Source organism: Tetrao urogallus (genome assembly GCF_951394365.1).
Source record: "Tetrao urogallus genome assembly, chromosome: 1".
In the NCBI taxonomy this organism is placed as follows: Eukaryota; Metazoa; Chordata; class Aves; order Galliformes; family Phasianidae; genus Tetrao; species Tetrao urogallus.
This window is the reverse complement of record NC_136813.1, coordinates 138,205,196-138,223,742: the sequence shown is the minus strand read 5'-3', so window position 1 is coordinate 138,223,742 and position 18,547 is coordinate 138,205,196. Positions and strand designations below refer to the sequence as shown.

The window sequence follows — 18,547 nt, the reverse complement described above, 5'->3', positions numbered from 1 at the left end:
GAACTCTCATGCACTCCTGGGGAATGCAGACAAGGTGCAGTGCTGCTGTGCAACAGTAAATGGAGAAGAGCTGAGGTAGATGTGGTGTGCTGAGGAGATTGCAGTTATGTATCTGGTGCAGGGTTGCATGCCTTGCACAGGAGGAGAGGTTGCGAGTCCTGTGTGCTCCTGCTCTTTGTAAAATAAAGATTGCAGTTTCCTACCTACGGAGGTTTAAGCTTAGAAATGCCGGGGACTATGTCTAAAATGTCTGGGATGTCTAAAATGTTGCTGCCAAATTTCTTATTGAATTTTTTTCTTTTTTAATTTCTTTTTCTTTCGGTAGGTGTATAAAATCTCCCCAAAGTTTGCTTTCTTGGTGACATCAGGCCCTTTTGTTTACACGGCAATAGCTGTCATAAACGTGCTTGTGAACAGCAGTCTTCTCCGTGGTGAGGCCCCGCTGATCCTCTCCCTGCATCCTTCTTTCACTGTGCCGGATAACAGATTCCACGTTCAGACGGGTGAGTTCTTCCTGACACAGAGCAGAGAAGGTGTAGCTTCATACTGATTCATACCTCTTCACTTGTGGAGAGTCTCGTGATTAAGCAAGCGAGCTCGAGTGGAAATTGTGTTCCACTGCTGTGAGCATTTATTTGTTATTAAAATACTTGTAGCATCTGTGGTAAATTTTAATTAACAATTAAGCCTGTCATTTCATGATTTTTTCAGGAAAGGTTGGCACATTGCAAAATGCATATCCTCTATACCTTGTTTCATATTTCAGTTGATAGTTCACTGCTGAAGGGAATGAAAGTTGTTTGCATTCTTTGTATTGCTTTAAGTGTTAGCAGTATTCTTGTGTTGAAAAGTGAGTCTGTTTTCAATGCCCCTTTTCCTGTCGATACCCTGATCTATACAACATTTTGCAAAGGCAAGAGGAGAAAAATGTTTCCATTTGTTCATAAGATCACAATGCAGCTACTTTGTACTGCTTGAGTCATGTTTGGAATCATTTTTACCTTAAATTATACTTTCTGTAATTCTCATGGTGAGAATTGAAGAGCAAGAGGATGGCTTGTCTATTATTCAGCTTTACATGGATGTTGTATGGCAGCAGCATGTTGTATGTCAAGTCCATGAATACTAATAATCTAAAGTAACATATTAACCATGTAATGGCTTTTGAGAATCAGTGGTGTCATTTAAAATCTTCTTCAGGCAGTATTTGCATAACAAAAAAAGCAGCCTGATTGGTTGACTGAGTGATGAGAAAGTGATGGGGATTGAGTATATGGGCAGAGAGTACATGAATGTCAAACACAGGTGCTTTTATTCAGGTATGTTTCATGTGCTCTTTCTGCTCTGTTAGTATCTGTTACTTAAGACAGAAATTCTTTGTATGAATGCAATGTCTTTTTCCACTACTTAGCATGGTTAAACAAATGGGCGATAGCTACATTTCCTCATCATGACCTTTGTGTAAAGTGCTATTAGGGTCTGTAACTTGATGATAGCATTTCTTTGGGTAAGAATACATCAGGAAATGTGCAGATAAATGTGCAGATAGACAGAGATCTGTGCGCCTGCTCACATTTCTCTTTCTCTCCTGTTCTCATTCTTCTGTCAAAGACGTTAAGGTATATCTACAATGATTTATAAGAATGGCTGCTAGTTAGGTATTTTGAAACTTAGGCTGTTAATAACTTATATTAATGGATCCAGTGTGATTTAGACATGCTAACTATTAGATTTCAGGCTAAAAAGAAATTTATTGTTATTTTCCTTAAGATTTTAATTGAACTGTTGAATACGAAGGATTTCAGTGTGGCTTATTCAGCACTCAAGTCTTGTGAAATTAGCCAGTTTATATGTAGCTTTCAGCTTACAGGAGGAAACAGTAAGTATTTTGTCAGCAGTATCTGAATAATCTAATTACTGCTGTAACAGATTATTATGAGCAGAAAATTTCCTGCACCGGCACAAAATGTGTATTTTCATCCAGGTTTTCATAGAATATGTCCTGAATTCCATGAAAAAGTGATAGTCCTATGGAATGAGGATTCTCTTGCTCATTTTATTCGCACTCACGGAAGTACTTGGCTGTAGAAATAATGTGTAGTCTTTACCTTCAGTACTTCAGTTTGTGCCTCGAAACATGGATATTGGGTTCTGCAACTTCAGTCAGCGCATTGAGAAGGGACTAACAATGGCATTCATGGAGGTGAGCAAACAACACCAGGAATTCTACAACTTCACTGTGCAGGTAAAAAGATAAGTATGTTTTGTATCTGTCCCTTTTTCTCTTTGCCTTTGGTTGTCCTGTGCTTAACTCAACCAGTAGGTGTCCACAGGCTACCCCTTCTTATCTAGATCATGTAGAATTGCGAGGCTTCACCAGAAAGTCAGAACTTTTCTCTGCAAAATAATCTGGCATGTATCACTGGTTTCAGACTTCTTGAAAGGATGATCCAAGTAGATGATGATTTGTATCAATAAGAGTTAATGAAAATAACAGGAATGTGAACAGCCCTGCAGAGAAGGTCATAGGGGTCCTGGTCGATGAAAAGCTGGACATGAGCCAGCAGTGTACACTTGCAGTCCAGAAGGCCAACTGCATCCTGGGCTAAATCAAAAGAGGGATGGCAGGGGATTATCCCCCTCTGCTTTGCCCTTGTGAAGCCCCACCTGTAGTGCTACATGCAGGCTTGGAGCCCCTAGCACAAGAATGAAATGGAGCTGCTGGAGTGGATCCAGAGAAGGGCCATGAGGATGTTCAGGGGGCTGTTTATAAGGGGGAGGGGGACCAACTTTTTACATGGCCTAATAGTGATAGAACAAGAGTCTGAACTAAAAGAGTGGAGATTTAAGTTGGATGTTAGGAAGAAATTCTCTACACAGAGGGTGGTGAGGCACTGACAGAAGCTGCGCAGAGAAGCTGTGGGTGCCCCATCCCTGGAGATGTTCAAAGCCAGGTTGAATGGGGCCCTGAGCAGCCTCTGCTGGTAAGTGGCCGCCTTGTCCACAGCAGATGGTTTGGAACTACATAGTGTTCAAGGTTACCTCCAACTTAAGCCATTCTAAGATAAACAGGCTTATGCTGGTCACATAAGTCTTTCACATAAATTTGCCCTAACCCTTATCAACCTCATTCTCATTGTTTTTCGTTATTACAGAATTGAGTGCAGTCAGTTTGTTTTTGTTGGAAGACACTTTTTATGTCTTCCTCAGGTTTTCTCATTGCCACTCGGGAGATCCTATTAGGAAATACAGAATTTGTATGCGTAGTATCATTATGGGATCAAATATTCTAGTTATTTCTGAGTTATGGAAATACTTTCAGTATTGTATGTTGTCTGTGGCAACTACTACTGGAAATTCACATGTAAAATGTATTGAGTATGCATTGGATACTGACTTACATGACAGAGTTTAAAACCTCCTGGAAAGTCAGTAACTCAAGAGATCAAATCCCTCTTTCTGATTTCTTAAATTTATCCTAGTTTTGCTGTAGTCCCCAAATTAATACAAATAAATAAACAAATAAATACATAATATTGTTCTATGTGCACCATAAATGTGTATCTGTGGTATTACAAAGTTATAGCAGAAGATAATACATAAACTTTATAGCATATAAAATACTATCTACTACGTATAGATCAAGTGCATAGCGATATACTCAGAGCTGTCCAACTCAGAGAAGCAATATAACTGGATAGAATGAAGACAGTTTCTTGGACTATCAACTTAGCAATTTTCCTTTTTAAATGGTTTATTACTCTTTAGAATAGGCTTGTCTATATTGACATAGTTGCTGTCAAACATAGTTTTGTTTAGGTGGCAAAATGAAATTTCTAACAGTTTAGGAGTCTGGGTATGCATGGTGCAGTAGGTTTTGACCAAAAGAACATCAGTTTTCATGATTTGCCTTTGTCGTGTTGTCTTCCTGTCTGTCCCATGCACTTTGATATTTGTCTAGCATTTTTCGTCTGCTTTGATGTAAAATACTCCCCCTCATTTTAGGAAAAAAAAATCTATCAAGTGAAGGATAGAAATGCCAGTGATTTGATTTTGCTGACACTATTCCAATCTTGTCTTTTCAGATACTGAATATAACTCTGAGTAGGCCTGGAGCTGCATTTCGTCAGGGCCCTGTGAGCATCATTTTTGCCATTCGAGATAGATACGGTTTTCTAAATGGGTCAGAAGTCAGTGAACAGTTAAGAAACTTGTCCATGGTGGAATTCAGCTTCTATCTGGGTTTTCCTGTGCAGCAAATTGCTGAACGTGAGTACTTGTGGCCAAGGCTGCAAAATACCTTTTTTTTTTTTTTTTTAGTATTTTTTCCTCTCTAAATTGTTTTAGAAATATTTTTAGGTATCTGACTTGTATCATGAATTCTGTCAAGCAGATCTGTAATTCTCTGCTCAAATGGTGTGTATCCGTATTACAGCAACTTGTTGCTGTTGTCATTGTCCTTTACTTCTGTCTGTTTTCTTAAAGGTGTTATCTTTTAACTCTCTCTCTCGCTTCCTGTTTGCTACTTGTATTGTAAGTCTTTTTTTTAATTCAATCCATGGTCGTCCTGAACTTAGATTAATGGGAACTGCTTGTGTAGCAGAGTTGCCTTGACATTCACTCTTGACAACTTGTATTTGGTTATATTTTACAAGTGACTTCAGTCTTATAAATAAGCTAAGTTTCTCATTTGAACAATAATCCCTGTACAGTAATGGATTGTTCTTGTCAGCAGTGACTCACGAACATAAGTAAGATCATGAGAGAACAGTACTGCCTTTCCTGGTGGCACCTATTAATGTTAATACAGCCCATTAATTCCTGGTTTCTCCTATCTCACTGTGCTTTTCAAAGCAGATTTTTAGTTATCCAAGATACTTTTTATGGGCCATATAGTCTTATAGCACCTGACACAGTGATTCTATGCTGTCCACTGTATGGTGGAAAATCAGTCCTAGTGGTAGGTGATATTCAATTTTTCAATCCTTTTGTTTTAACTTTTTTTTTAAAATTTTGTTCCCTCTGCTCCCATAACCTATTATTTGTATTGCTCTTCTTGTTTCTTTTTAACAATTCTGCCTTCATTTGATTTCACACAGAATATACCTTTGCAGTAGCAGCAGTATTTAATTGAGCCAAACAAAAAGCCTGCAGAATCCTTGTCTCTGGATAGCAAGCATTTCTTTGGTTCCTTATGAGGCCACAGAACTTCTCAGATCGTGGGCTGTGATCTTTACCTCTCATTCAATTCAAATTAACTTGATTGCTTGAAAGAAATTTCTTGTCACTATGCACTGATTTTTATTTTTTATTTTTTTTTCACTTTTGCCCTGGAGCTTATTACTTTTACTCTCTCTGGTATTATTTTTAGTGGCTTGGGTATTTTTTTCTGTGGTGTACAAGCATCTGATCCTAAAGTTTTTTGTTTTGTTCTCATATTCTGGAAAGATATTCGTAGTGAATTTGGAGGTGGCCCCTTGCTGAGAATCCTGCCTTTCATTTTGTGTGATGGGTCCTACAGTGCAGTTTGATAACATAATTTTTTACCAACATCAGTACATCCTAAAAAAAGAGGCTGGTAATGAGGGAAAACTATTCCTATTAAACATGTGTATGAACTGTTCTCCTCATTTTTTATTTTTATGCTTTCCCCACTCTTTTTTCCTGACAATAATTAAGAAATGTATGAGTAATTTATTTAGTGCTCAGAGCAGGAATTCTCCCAGTATTATTTGCATGCTTTTAGTGCTTGGCCAGTGACTACGATTCCTTGACAGTGCCGGTGGAGCTTTATAACAGCTCACACATCAAAGAGAAGGCTGTGTGAAGCAGATTGAGTGAGGAAGTCAAATGCTACTTTTGCAGGCTAGTGCCTTTAGCACTCCACAGAGTCATCAAGTCCAACCACCAACCTGATCTACTGAGTCCCATCACTAAACCATGTCCCTTAGTGCCACATACACGTATATTTCCAGGGATGAGAACTCCACCACTTCCCTGGGCGACAAGAATATTGCAGTATTTGACTTGCACATCACTAGAAAACTCTAACTTACAGTTGATGTAGCACACTGCAGTACAGCTCAATTTGATTTATACTTCTGTGGTTTGGTTTCTGTAGTGTTTCAGCAGTTTTGGATTCACCATGGTGGAACACCAGGCATAGTGCCATTTGATAAGTCAGCAAAGTGAGAACACGGTTTCTCAGCTTGTTGAGGACTATAAGTCTGTTAGCATGGACAACAATGGAAGTCATTCATATACTTTTGCAAGTGAGGCATCATTACTCAGCTCTTCATAGCTATTTCTGCATATTTTTTTCTTTTTGCACTCTTGTGTTTTCAGCCAAAGGATTTTAGATCTTCAGAGCCAGAAATCATGTCCGAAGGCGCAGCAATGTTGGATAGATCCTTTTTGATACTTCTTATTGAGCAGTCTGAGGGTGACAAAAGGCCAGATCCTCAGAGCTGCTTTGGCAGTCCAGCACCTAAATGCTTTGGATTTCTGGGCCTTGAACTCTATTTTCATGTTGTTCCTTGGTCTGCAGAGCAGTTGTAGCAGGCAAGGTATTGTGAAGATCTTGCTTTGACATATAGCTACTTTGCTCTTTGCAAATTATTCACCAACCATCCGCTTTTCAACATAGGTCTTTGGGAGAGATTTTGGAAGGTATATAGGTATGTGAATATGAAATGTTCCTTGCCATACGGTTCTATTGCATTTATGTCTTAAGTGTTGGGCCTGGTAACAGTTAATACTCCTGGCAGTGAATTTTTTTCCTCTTGGTGCTATATATAGAATATCATAAGTTTTCTAATCTTCATACAAAGCAAAAAACCTGATCTGTAGGTGAGCTGAGCAGCCAGGGGGTTTGCACTGATCCACACTAAGGACAAGCTACTTGTGCACTATCACCGTGACTCAGCATTGGTAAGGCAAGTGAGACATTGCCTACAATGTCCCAAATATGAGCCTTGTTTGAAGGTTCTATTTGCTCCCTGCTTCTTGTTCACTTGACGCTGCCTTTTGCACTCAGTCTGAGTTTTTCATGTAATTAATATACACTGTTATGAACTACGTAGGTTGTCCCTGTGCAATACGTCTTTTTTTTTTTCCACTTTTTTTCCAGTTTATGGCTGCAAGATTTCTGAGGACAGGGAAACAAGGGCTATCTGTGGACTAGAAGAGGAATATTATCCTTTGTGAGCCTACCCAAATAAATTACTTTGTTTTTATTATCGCTAAAAATAGAGAGTTGCCTTGGGGCTGTTCTTCAGTGCCGTAACTAGCACTTGGGTGGGTAGCATCTATTTCAGTTACTTTGGAGATGTTGCGAGGCTAATAGGATAAGATGAAATGGTGTGATATAATCCAAGGACTGCACAATATTTTGGCAGTTTTCATCAGAGGGGGTTCTGGATCAGATACAGTATTTTAATACTGCCTGCATCGCAGTGTCTCCATGACCTCTCATACTAAGTCCTTCATTCCCTCCCTACTTTATCTTGATGTTCCTCCATTGATTATAAATAAGAGCAATCAATATGGTATCTGTTTCAGCATGCATGATCCCACATGTCTTGGTATAAAGTCAGTCATATCCATACCAGAGCACCTGGCGAAGGCCATATTGCTGGAGTAGAGTGCTTCAAACAGCTATTGAAAGATTTCTGGGTGACTAAGTGACCGTTTGCCTTTTCAGTAAGCATGGAATCAATGCCATTACATGGTGTGGTGCTTCAGGACTGTGTCATGGAATCTTCCAGTGATGCTAATCTGTACCTCATTAATGCTTCAGTAATCATTAGCAGACCAACCATAATCTAACTAGCAACTGTCTTTCCCACTTTCCCCTGATTCTGCACTGGTTTTAGCCATTAGTTCCAGGGGAATTAGGTATCTTGCAAATATGATCACACTGCAGTGCTGAGACTCCAGCTGAGCTCAGAACTGGGCCATGTGTGGTGAGGTACTTCAATGACCAGTGGTATAGGATCTGGAGTCTGGATTTTTCGACTTGAGAGCACTGTCTGAAGTGTCCTTCATTTCATGCACTCTTTTCCAGGTTTTAGAACCCAGCCTTAGCTGCCAGTGATTGTGGCACATCCTTCTTTTCAATCCCAAGATTTTCTCTCATCAGTTTATTTTTAAATTTCATTAATTCCATGAAAAGTTTAAGTGAATAGTCATCCAGTAATTTGCATGAATTAAATCGTTTTCAAGTACTAATTAGAAAAAGCATGAAGAGCGCTTTAAGTATTGAGGCAAAGCACAATTTTGTTTTAAAAAGAAGAAAAAAACCCACATCTGTTAGCAGTTCAAAGTTTTGTGGCCGTTGGAGGCTTTTTGATTTTCTTATCTTGCTCTTTCCACGCTTACAAAAACACAGATGTGGTTTCATTTACGCTTTTTGTTCAGGTTGTATCTCTAAATTAAAATAAACAATTGGCGTGACCAGAGCAGATATAACTACAGAGCAAATATAAGCTACACTCAGAAGAACCGTGTAGCAGTGTGCCAAAAATAAATGTGTTAAATTAAATGGACTGTGGGGTGCTATTTGTGTGTCTGAGAGTTTTGGAAATGTGATGCATCCTTATCGGTGTATGGAGTACTGATGCTCCGTGTTGAGAATAAAGGACTGTATTCTGATACCCTTCTGAACAGTAAGTCACAGTGTACCTCTGGTCGTGCTGTTATTGAAATAAAGTGGAATAACCATGTTTTCATTGAATTCTGTGCGAATAAAAGAGACGGTTTAACTGGTGGTTTCTTCGCATAAGTAAAAAAAAAATGGTAAGCTTTTTAAGGGGCAAAGGAATCATTTTTAGATATGCTGACACATGTCAGCTGCTCTAGCAATTATGGCATGATTAAATTAGAAAACTGGTAATTTTCTGCTTCTCTAGAGCATGCAGTAGTGGCAATCTTTACCTAGAACAGAAGACAACAGTACAACTTTGTTTTAAATTGTGTTAGCATGGATCAGGTCGTTTTTAACCTTTGTATAATGCTTAGTAAACTGCATCTGGATTAAATATTTTGAGAAAGTTATGACCCTTCCTCTTTCGTATTGCCATAGTGAAGCTTAAAACATCCCTTGAGGAAACAGATGGCCCAACCCCCATCTCCACTTGTTTCCCAACATGTCTTTACTGCTCTCCAGTGGAAACCTTGGGAAAAATCTTATTCTTACTGAAATCATTGGAAATTGACTTTATTCACTTCACTGTATTTCTTCCTGTAGCACAGCTTTATACAAAAATCTTGGGGCCATCAAGCCACACACATAGATAATCCTTGAGATTTGTTCACAGCGATGCTTCTACATGCATTCATACATGATTTTTGTAAGTAATTTACCAATGTGATACATTTAAAATTTTTCCCTCTACACAAATCTAGAACTCAAATCAGATCTATTTAATTTTCTGCTTTACATTTAATATTACCGTGTCATTTTTGCCTCACAGAGGGTCATAGTTTTGTTCCCAAACAGTTGTGAATTGCTTCATTGCCCTTTGAGCAAAAGTCTCATCCTGCAGCTAGCTCAGTAAGGAAAAGAATTCACAGTGAGTTTTACTCTTAAGCTTGTAGGAGCAATGACCTCAGTACAGCAGCTTGAAATTTTTCAGGTAATAAATCTGACTGCACCCGTTAGCTTCTTTTTGTTCAGAGGTGAACCAGGTAGCGTACATCCAGAGCACTTGCTTTACCATTGCGTCTGCACAGCCCCGGGAGTTGTAATACGTCCGTGTAAAGAAGATGCTTACTGACAGCATAAACTATGAAGTAACTTCTTTTTTTTTTTTAATCTGTTACTGAGAATAGCATTCTAACTGTTGTTTTTCCTTCATTCTCTTTTTCCCTCAGCCTTTCATTATCCTAAGCTTAATGTGTCTCAGCTGATGAAATCTTCCTGGGTGAGAACAGGTATGTACAGTTCTTGTGAGTAAAAGTGCAGTTATTTTTGTTAGTAGGATAACTAGCATACATATAAATATGTAAATAAATATTGACAACTTGGGGGTGCTGCACATTTGCAAGGCGTTAACGCCTGAGCAGAATCTATTCTAAAAACGACAGACGTGATGAACTGCAACATCTGAGAAATGTAATTCCTGAGTTTAGAATGAACTTCTGCAATTCCTCAATAATTCACACCAAAGTTTTTGGCTATAAAGCAGTTTCTTCTTAGCAAGACAGCTTATGCTGTCAGACATGAACTGTCTACTCTGCATGCTCTCAATTGACTTTAAGATATTCAGTTTTTTAAAGGAAAAACGAAAACTTTCTGCGGCACTTAATATGAAAACATGCCAGGAATAAAACAGAATAAAAATAGATATATTCTGGCTGCGAGAAACTGTTTCATCACGTTTCATTGATCTCTTCTGATTCATTCAAACCCCTCCTACCCAAGTCTGCTGAGTGTTTTATTCTGTAATTAACTGATATGGTTGAACTGTCACTTTTAGATGATCAAAGGATATTGAATTTACCCGCAAGCGCAGAGATCCTACCTACTTCTTCAACACAGAAAGCCTAACCAGTGGCCAGGCTTTGCCTAGCAACCTTGCTGTTCAAGTGAAGATGTCCTTCTGGATACACTTTTGTCTTCCCACTATCTTTGCATCCATACTTTACCAGAAGTAGTATAAACATAGCGATTTTTTTTCAGGGATCCCTGTCTCCTCTCACAAGTGACCAGTTCACTTTTTAAACAGGAAGCCAACTGCTGAAGTCCACGTAGTTTGTATTTCTGAAGAAAACTGAACTATTTCAGATTATGTACAGTAACAGGAGAGCAACTACTCATATGTATCCCACATCCAATATCATCCTCTCTTTAACATTTATGTTAGCTTTTTTTGTCAGTGTGGTTAAGATAGCCATACCATCTCCTGCTTAGAAATCTGCATTATCAGTTCTTGTTGGAAGTTTCCTTACACACTGCAATAAAAAAATAAAATAAAATTTAAAAAAAGTTCTTCCAGCTCAGAATCAACATGTGTGTCTCACACAACTTTTTTTTTTCTTCTTTTTCTCCTTCCCTAATATATATATGTAACATATAATAAGACATATATAAGGTATCTTACATAATATATGTAAGATATAAGATTGTAAAAGCCAGTTACAGCACCTTTCTTTGATGCAGGGGAATTTTTTGCAATCTCAGTTCTTGCAAGTATCCTTGGAAGAGCTAGTATGCTTTGGCTTAGTTAGTCCTTTAAGTTAGTATATTAGATTCTAATGGCAAAATCATTCTGTGTTAATGACTTTTTTCATTATTTGATAGCTTCTTCTAGATAGATAGTATGACTAATGAAAAAGGGAGATTATTGAATTTATGCTTGCTAAATATAAGCTTTTTTTTAATAGTAGATTAATATTAGATTGCCAAGACCTAAGTGCATGGGTACTCTAAAATATCCCAGTGGTCATAAGACATTGGCAGATGCAGTGTTTTCTGTGGTTGTCCCTCTTGGTTATATAATATAATTCATGCTATTAAGCGTAATTCATTGATACTCAAATTCAGTATATAAGCAAGAAAGACATTCTACTTGCTGTATATAATAGCCCTTGGCCACTTTCTATTAATTTTGCTATTTTATTTTGAGATACAATGTCTGTGATTGAATTTAGCAGACGTGCTGTTGATCTCTGAGAAATCCTGAAAGTAATTCCTTTTTTTCCAACATATGCAGTGAAAAAATTTAAATGGAACAAGTTGTTTTGATAATTGTTTTAAAATTAAAAAAAAAAAACCTAAAATTGTAATTATTAGATTTTATCTGATTGAATGCCTTTTTATTATAAATAAATAAACATGAAAAGCTTCAACGGAACAGGGACATTTTAACAAATAAACCATGTTAGTGGGAGAGCCTCAGGAAGGAAAACTGCATTATTTTGCTACAGTCAGTGATGAGTCAGTTTATTATCCTTTAAGATTGTTCGATTAGATCATTCAAATGACTGTTGCTGCATTAACCATACCTTTCTTTTACTGGAATGCCATCTTGATGACAAAGATTCACAGTTTTTTGTTGTTTGCTGTGCAGTGTTCCTCAGGTATTTTTCTCAGCATCAACTGCCGCAATGACCTGGATTACCTGGGGCTAGGGAACGAAATTGGGAGGGCTACTAACCTTTTTTTTATGCTGTGATTTGCATAGTTGGTAGTCTGTATCTTATCTAGGGAAGACACACTTGGAATACACAGTGTCATTCATGTGGTCCATTTTTTTTTCTTGTTTCTGAACCTTTGCCCTGCCTATCTCTCACCTTGCCTCACTTCTAAACACGAAATTTTGATGGCAGTTAGTTGCAGCAAGCAATTTAACTGAATGTTTTCTTTTGTTTGTGTTTGATTAATTCACTTAATGCTCATATGTTCATGCTCTTTTAGAATTTAAGTTGTTTCTTCAGTATTCTGGGTCTGCCTAGACAGCTGAGATTCCAGAAGTGCCCTCTGCCCTATTTTATTTTATTTTTAAAATTTATTTCTTTTAAGCTTTCCTGATCGAAACCCTTCCTTTTCTAATGTGTAACCACCAGCTGAACTTCACGGTATTCCCCTAAGAATACTGCTGCTCTTGAATTGTCCTTAAGATGTCACAGAGTGACTCAACGCTTGTAATTGAAGTTGCAGAAAAGGCGCTGAAAACTTTCACTAATTCAATTGTGTTCTTGGGTTACTTTCTCTGCAATGTAGTTCTCTTGGGTGTCGTCGACCAGCGAATTCAGGAGGAAGTGTTTCAGGCTGAGATGGAGCGGAAGCTAGCTCACCTGTTAAACGAGGCTTTGGCCAGAGGGCGGATATGGAGACGAGCCAGTTTTGCAGGCAGCAACATTGTGCAGGTATTCAGAGCTCAAAGTCAGAGGAAGAAATAAAGGGGAATAAATCATTGAATAAGTTCATAATACCTAGGCTTTGAGTTGAGAAAAGATATTTCACGTGCATGTATTGCAATTGACTAGTTTAGCTAGTTGATGATGCTTGTGTTCTGTACTTGAAATATGGGTCTTCTGGCTACCTCATTGTATTTTAAACTGAAAGTAACAAATGGAAACAACCGAGTGTTTTAACTGGCTACTAAAAAATTCTGTTGACTTTTGAAAAAACATACTGAAAATGATTTTACTGTCATCTTTTTTAAAGAACTGGCTGTCTTGTCTGACTTACAGGAGATGCCTAGAAAAGGAGATAGAGTGGTCATCTGAGTCAAAAATGTACTTTGCTGGAACAGCTACTTTGCAGGTCTCTGTTGTTTTTGTGAAGGTTTAGAAATATGAAATAAAATCATGTGTTGCTTGATGCAGTAGCAGAGCAGTAAATTTGGGCTCTTAACTTCCCATTTGTCATAGCATTCCTGGTTGCAGGAGGGGGTTTTAAGTAAGGCTGATAAATTATGTCTAATTTTGCACATATGACAGCTTCTAAATACCAGTGCTTCATTACAGTTTTGTTTAAGTTGGAATTATTGACATAATGTCCGCGAAGACATGGGTACTTAATTTTAATTTGTAAATTTTCACATGCATTCTAGTCCATTCATCAAGCTGAATGTCACAATGCTTTCTCATGGATGATGATCTTAAAGTTTATTTTTTCTAGCTAAGTCGTTGACAGTTGGCTTACCTCACGTATGCCCATCTCACAGTTCAGATTTTCTGTCTTTATTTAACCTGACCCTACAGTTTTAGCTAGCAGTTAAATCTCCATATGTTAGAATTTTCTTACTTCTGTTTTTCTGTCTTAGAAACATCTGTTTCAGTAATTGATTTTATTTTTATTTTTATTTCATGCAGCTTTGAATTGCTGTTAATAGATGTCTACTTTGAATCTCATATCCCCAACACCTCTTGCTGCACTTTGTTCTTTATGCCTCAGTCCTTCCTTTGCATATAAAATAAACACGTAATCCTTATGTTGATAGCAAAGATACCAGAGCCTATAAAATGTGCACATGTAGAATACAGTTTTATTGTTTTAGTCAATAAAGCTCAAATCATTTATTTTCTCATGCACAGGATACCACACAAATCCTTTCCATCTAAAGGAGAACATTTTGGAAAAAACAGTGTTTTTCTTATGACTCACTGTATTACTTATTATAATTGGATTCTGCAGCTCGTGTCCCAAGCAGCGCTGCTGCTCATTTATGCCATTTAATTAGTGCAAAGAGTCTGCAAGCTGCTGTCTTCAGGCAGTGGTGGATTCTCTTAGTTGCGGTCAGCACATCCTCCCATCCCACATAACACAAGGCTGTTGCAGGCGCTCATGGCCAGCGTTGCTCAGCGTGGTTAGTGCTGTAATAAAGGAGGTGTGGATAAGAGAAGGCAGAAGGACAGCAATGTATAATATGCTTGCAGCATGTGATCCTCGCTGCTAGGTACCTGATTGATGTGGCATTTTTTCTGCACAAGTAATGGTAGGTATGATCATGCTCTACAGCTTCTTATTTGCTTACTTTTGCAGAATATCCAGAAGTATGGTAGGTAAGACATCCAGGGAGGCTGTTGGTTTAAGGTATCTCAAATAGCTCTTACTAAGCGTAAATCATATTAATTATCTAATGCTTAAGGCCTTCTTATGAAGTCATTTTGTTCTATTTTGTCTCTGAGACCACTTCCTAACAACCAGAAAGTGAACAAACTTTTCTGTGTTGTCTGGCTTTGATTTTGAGTCATTTGTTGGTGTCCTCAGGAGACATGTGGGAAAGAATCCCAAAGACAATATCAACCTTTGAAGTCTATTCATAAGATTTTAGCTATGTGCTTCCAGGTGAGGCCTAATGGGGGGATATTCCAGAGCACTTGCTTTTACCTGTGTGCAGATGAGTGAAAAGTCTGTTTTCTTCCTCTCTGTGTTATTTCCTTGCATTGGTGAAAGTATCTGTTACCTCTCACAACTTTATCAGTTACAACTAAATATTATAGTAATCCTTTTGTTGCTTTTCTCCCCCATGCCCAGCTCTCAAAACCATGCTCTAACCTGGATATTCTGCAGAGAGAATCTCAAACACTTCAGTGAGGACTGCAGCAGAGAACATGCATGCTGAAATGGCGTTTCTGTAGAGAACAAAACAGATTGGCTAAGATTTAACTTGTATAATGTATATAGATAGTTAGGAATAGTTCAGCTTTAATATTAAATTCTCCTGGAAGTAACAACCTTTTCACCTGGGTTGTTACTCTTTGTTTGAAGGTCCAAGCTTAAAGCTGCCAGACATGCTGCTTACTTTTTATGAGTGCTAGAACTGGCTGGAGCAACTGAGCTTCATGTGTGCTGCAGTGCTGTAAAGCTGGCCTGTTATTGCTGCAGCACTACAGATGGGAACCTGGAATCTGAGCCTAAGTTTGAGAAGACAGCAGATTTCACAGACGGGGTCATGACCACACAAGTATTCCTGTGATGCAAGGATTCTGCTATGCAGAGCTGCTCTCATGTTAACCTTTTCCAGGCTCAGTGTAGTAGATATGTCAGCATCACTCCAGGTGTGAAGGCATGTGCAGCTGAAGTGCTGCACCTGTTGATGGGCTCATCAGGGATGCTTCCCTGTCAGTTGAATATCTGGTCCGTAGCCACTTGCAATAAACCTTTTGGTTTTACTGCTGTTCATTCTGTTCCTTGCAGCCAAGCTTATAAGCTGTGTCTGAAATGTGTTGTGTATATGCATCTGTTTGAGTCTTCAGGGACAGCTATTTATATTCCTTGTGTTTTGTATTCAGATTTTCCCATCTATGTTTCTTGTATACCAACCAGCAACTGCTGTATTAGTAGGCCACAACAAAGTGAACATAATGACTAGAAGCTGCTAGTGTTTTGGATACTTCTATTAGTAAGACATGCATATATTCACAACAGACTAGACACACATTTCACTTGTGTTGAGCGCCAGTAGACCTGTTTTTCCAGAGGTGGAAGATATTAATAGCACATTGAAATGTGACATTTCTAAACTCCTTGGAAAATCAAGACTGTGGGTCAGAAGGTGAAGCAATTATTTGTGAATGTTACTGCAGGCGTATTAGTTTCCCTTCTAGTACTAATTGATAGCTTGTGAGGTTTAGATTTCATTTGTAAAGGTATGTGTTTTGACCTAAGAATGTTAAAAATTAATCTTTCAATGAGTGCACTTTGTATGAGAGCATCAGACTACCTAGAATGCCCAAATAGCATGTTTTGCCCTCCTCTGTACAACTAATAAGTGGCATTCCAGGATTTAAAAACAACAACTAAAACCATCACTTACAAAAATCTCTGAAGTTTCATGCCTGGCTGTTAAACCTGAGATAGTCTCATTGATTTCTGTGTAATGTTCATGCTACTGTTTCACAGAGCATGTCATAAATTTATATTTAATATGGATCTGCTGTTGCTGCAGATTCAAAGTGCATGACTTGATGCTGTTTGCATTGCACCCGCACGGACTAGAGCACATGATATATGTTATGAAGTGTTAATCATAATAACTCTTAAGTCATTGAATTCATGCAGAATTGCTGAGCTTAATACTGGTTTAAAAATATGCCAGGAGCTAACACACACTTATTTTTCCTTTATTTCAGCATGCTTGTTCTCTTGAACTGAAAGTAAAAAGGTGGTCCTACTAAGTGAAAAAAGAGCAATGTTCTGATGTAAAGAAAAGAGCAGGTTAGATGGCAGTACAGTCATAACGTGTGAGGGAACATAATGAGGGAACATAAAAGTTGAGTTTTACATTAGAGCAGATGTTCGTTCTCTTGGTTTCCTACTACCAGCATATATGTCGCTCCCATGCACATAGCCTGGGAGAAGGTCAAGTCTCTCCAGGCGGTGTGGATCTACAGATGGAGTCTGTGGGAACTGTTGCTGCTTGATCTCATGGTTTGAGTCGCTTTGCGCCATGTTGGCCACTTGCCGCAGAGTTGGGTGGATGGCCAGAGCCATACAGGCAATGAGAGCCCAGGGACAGTTCCCCTGGAAGTTTCTAGAGGAGCACCCTCAGGTTAACCAGTCTGCTCCCAGTCAAACCAGTTCATGGGCTGATGAAGCCTCTGCACAGAGCAGCACTGGAACTCTTGTATTCAGTGTCCGGCTACATCATCTCATTCCCCATTTGCCCACTGCAGTGTAAGCAGGGTCTGCTGCCATGCTCTGCACATGTGAGTTTGTCCAACACCTGGATTTTCTCTGTTTTCATTTCTGAACTAGACCTGGTTGCCAAGGAAACTCTCCTCACTGACCCATGATAGTCTCTTGAAGACATGTTTTAAATTAAATTTACTAGCACATGAGCACAATTAAGCCTTTACTCTCTGGAGTTTAAATGCACGTCTAGTACCAACAAAGATTATATCATTTTTGTACATTTTAGTTGAATGAATTAGTCTTTTATTTTTTTTTTTTTTCCTTCTCTGTGTTGAAATCCTTGCATCTCACCCCTCCCTATGTCTTCCCTCATTGCCCAATTATAAAAGTAAAATGCTTCCTTACACACAAGCTACATTTCTGAATGCCTGGAAAATGCCATTTCTATCTCTGCTTGCATTCTTAGCACAGAGGGACAACTCTAACCTATGAGACAAAAACAATAATCTGAAGCTGCATGGAGATTATCTGGGGAAAAAAAAGCACAGAGCTTACTATACAGAAACTGTAAAAATGGGCAGAATGGCTGTTTATATTGATTTTTAAAGTAGACTTAAAAATACTTTAGATCTAGTGTACCAGTTTGTGTTGTAGCAAACTTAGAGGTCAGAAAAAGGAAGTTGTAGTGAATCAATGTAACAGTTAAGAAAACTGAAGTTTTCTGATATTGTCACAGTGAGTGTACATACAAGTGTAGTTGTCTCATCACCTCAATAATACCATGCTCAACCATCAGTTCTCTAAGAATAGAGCTCCATAACCATCTCCCTTGGGTTTGAAATTTAGTCTGCAGTTTTCCTCAGTATGATGTGAGCACTCATAGAGAATTTTGTACTCAGAATGAGTTCTTTCACAGAAAATGTATCTTAAAACAAAGAACTTAGTTCATGTGCGCCAACCTGAATGTCTGCTCTCTGTTGAACTTCATGTTCATTCCCATGTTCCCTGTTCTGTACCAGAATACCTCCAACTGCTTCTCCTTCCTCTGTCCCCAAACAGCCCTGTCACCCTTCGCTATTGCTCAGCATGGAGAGGAGAGGAATATTAAAGGCATTTTGTTTTGCATGAGACACCTTGCACTAGGGTCTGTTATCCTTCTTCTCTGTCCTTTTTTGAAGGCAACTTTGGAGCAGTTTCTTTCTTAACCCATTCAACCAGAGGTTCTGGCTGTTACTTTGTGTATGGCACACATACATAAGCATGATACTTTCTGAGTACTGCACAACTCCATAAAATCAATGATGATTCAATTTAAGAATCTCTAGTTTTCTCCGATTCTGTAGATTTGCATGTGACAAAAAGAAGCTTCCCAAAAGTAAATTGAGACCCCACTGGCTTTTTAATCATGTGCGGCCCTTCTGTTCCTTCAGCTCCCTTTTGAGTTATGTGTCTGTTAGAAAG

The 18,547-nt window shown here is 38.4% G+C and overlaps 1 protein-coding gene across 1 annotated transcript in view; it reads left to right on the top strand.

The window, feature by feature from the left end:
• Positions 1 to 18,547, top strand: part of KIAA1549 — a gene marked incomplete at its 5' end in the record, with an annotated part of 133,315 nt that overhangs the window by 72,594 nt on the left and 42,174 nt on the right. Inside the window, 5 exons of the mRNA XM_079538211.1 lie at positions 326 to 503; positions 2,115 to 2,245; positions 4,086 to 4,269; positions 9,874 to 9,933; positions 12,725 to 12,870. Coding sequence (XP_079394337.1) covers positions 326 to 503; positions 2,115 to 2,245; positions 4,086 to 4,269; positions 9,874 to 9,933; positions 12,725 to 12,870 — 699 coding nt within the window. The remainder of the gene's footprint in view (positions 1 to 325; positions 504 to 2,114; positions 2,246 to 4,085; positions 4,270 to 9,873; positions 9,934 to 12,724; positions 12,871 to 18,547) is intronic.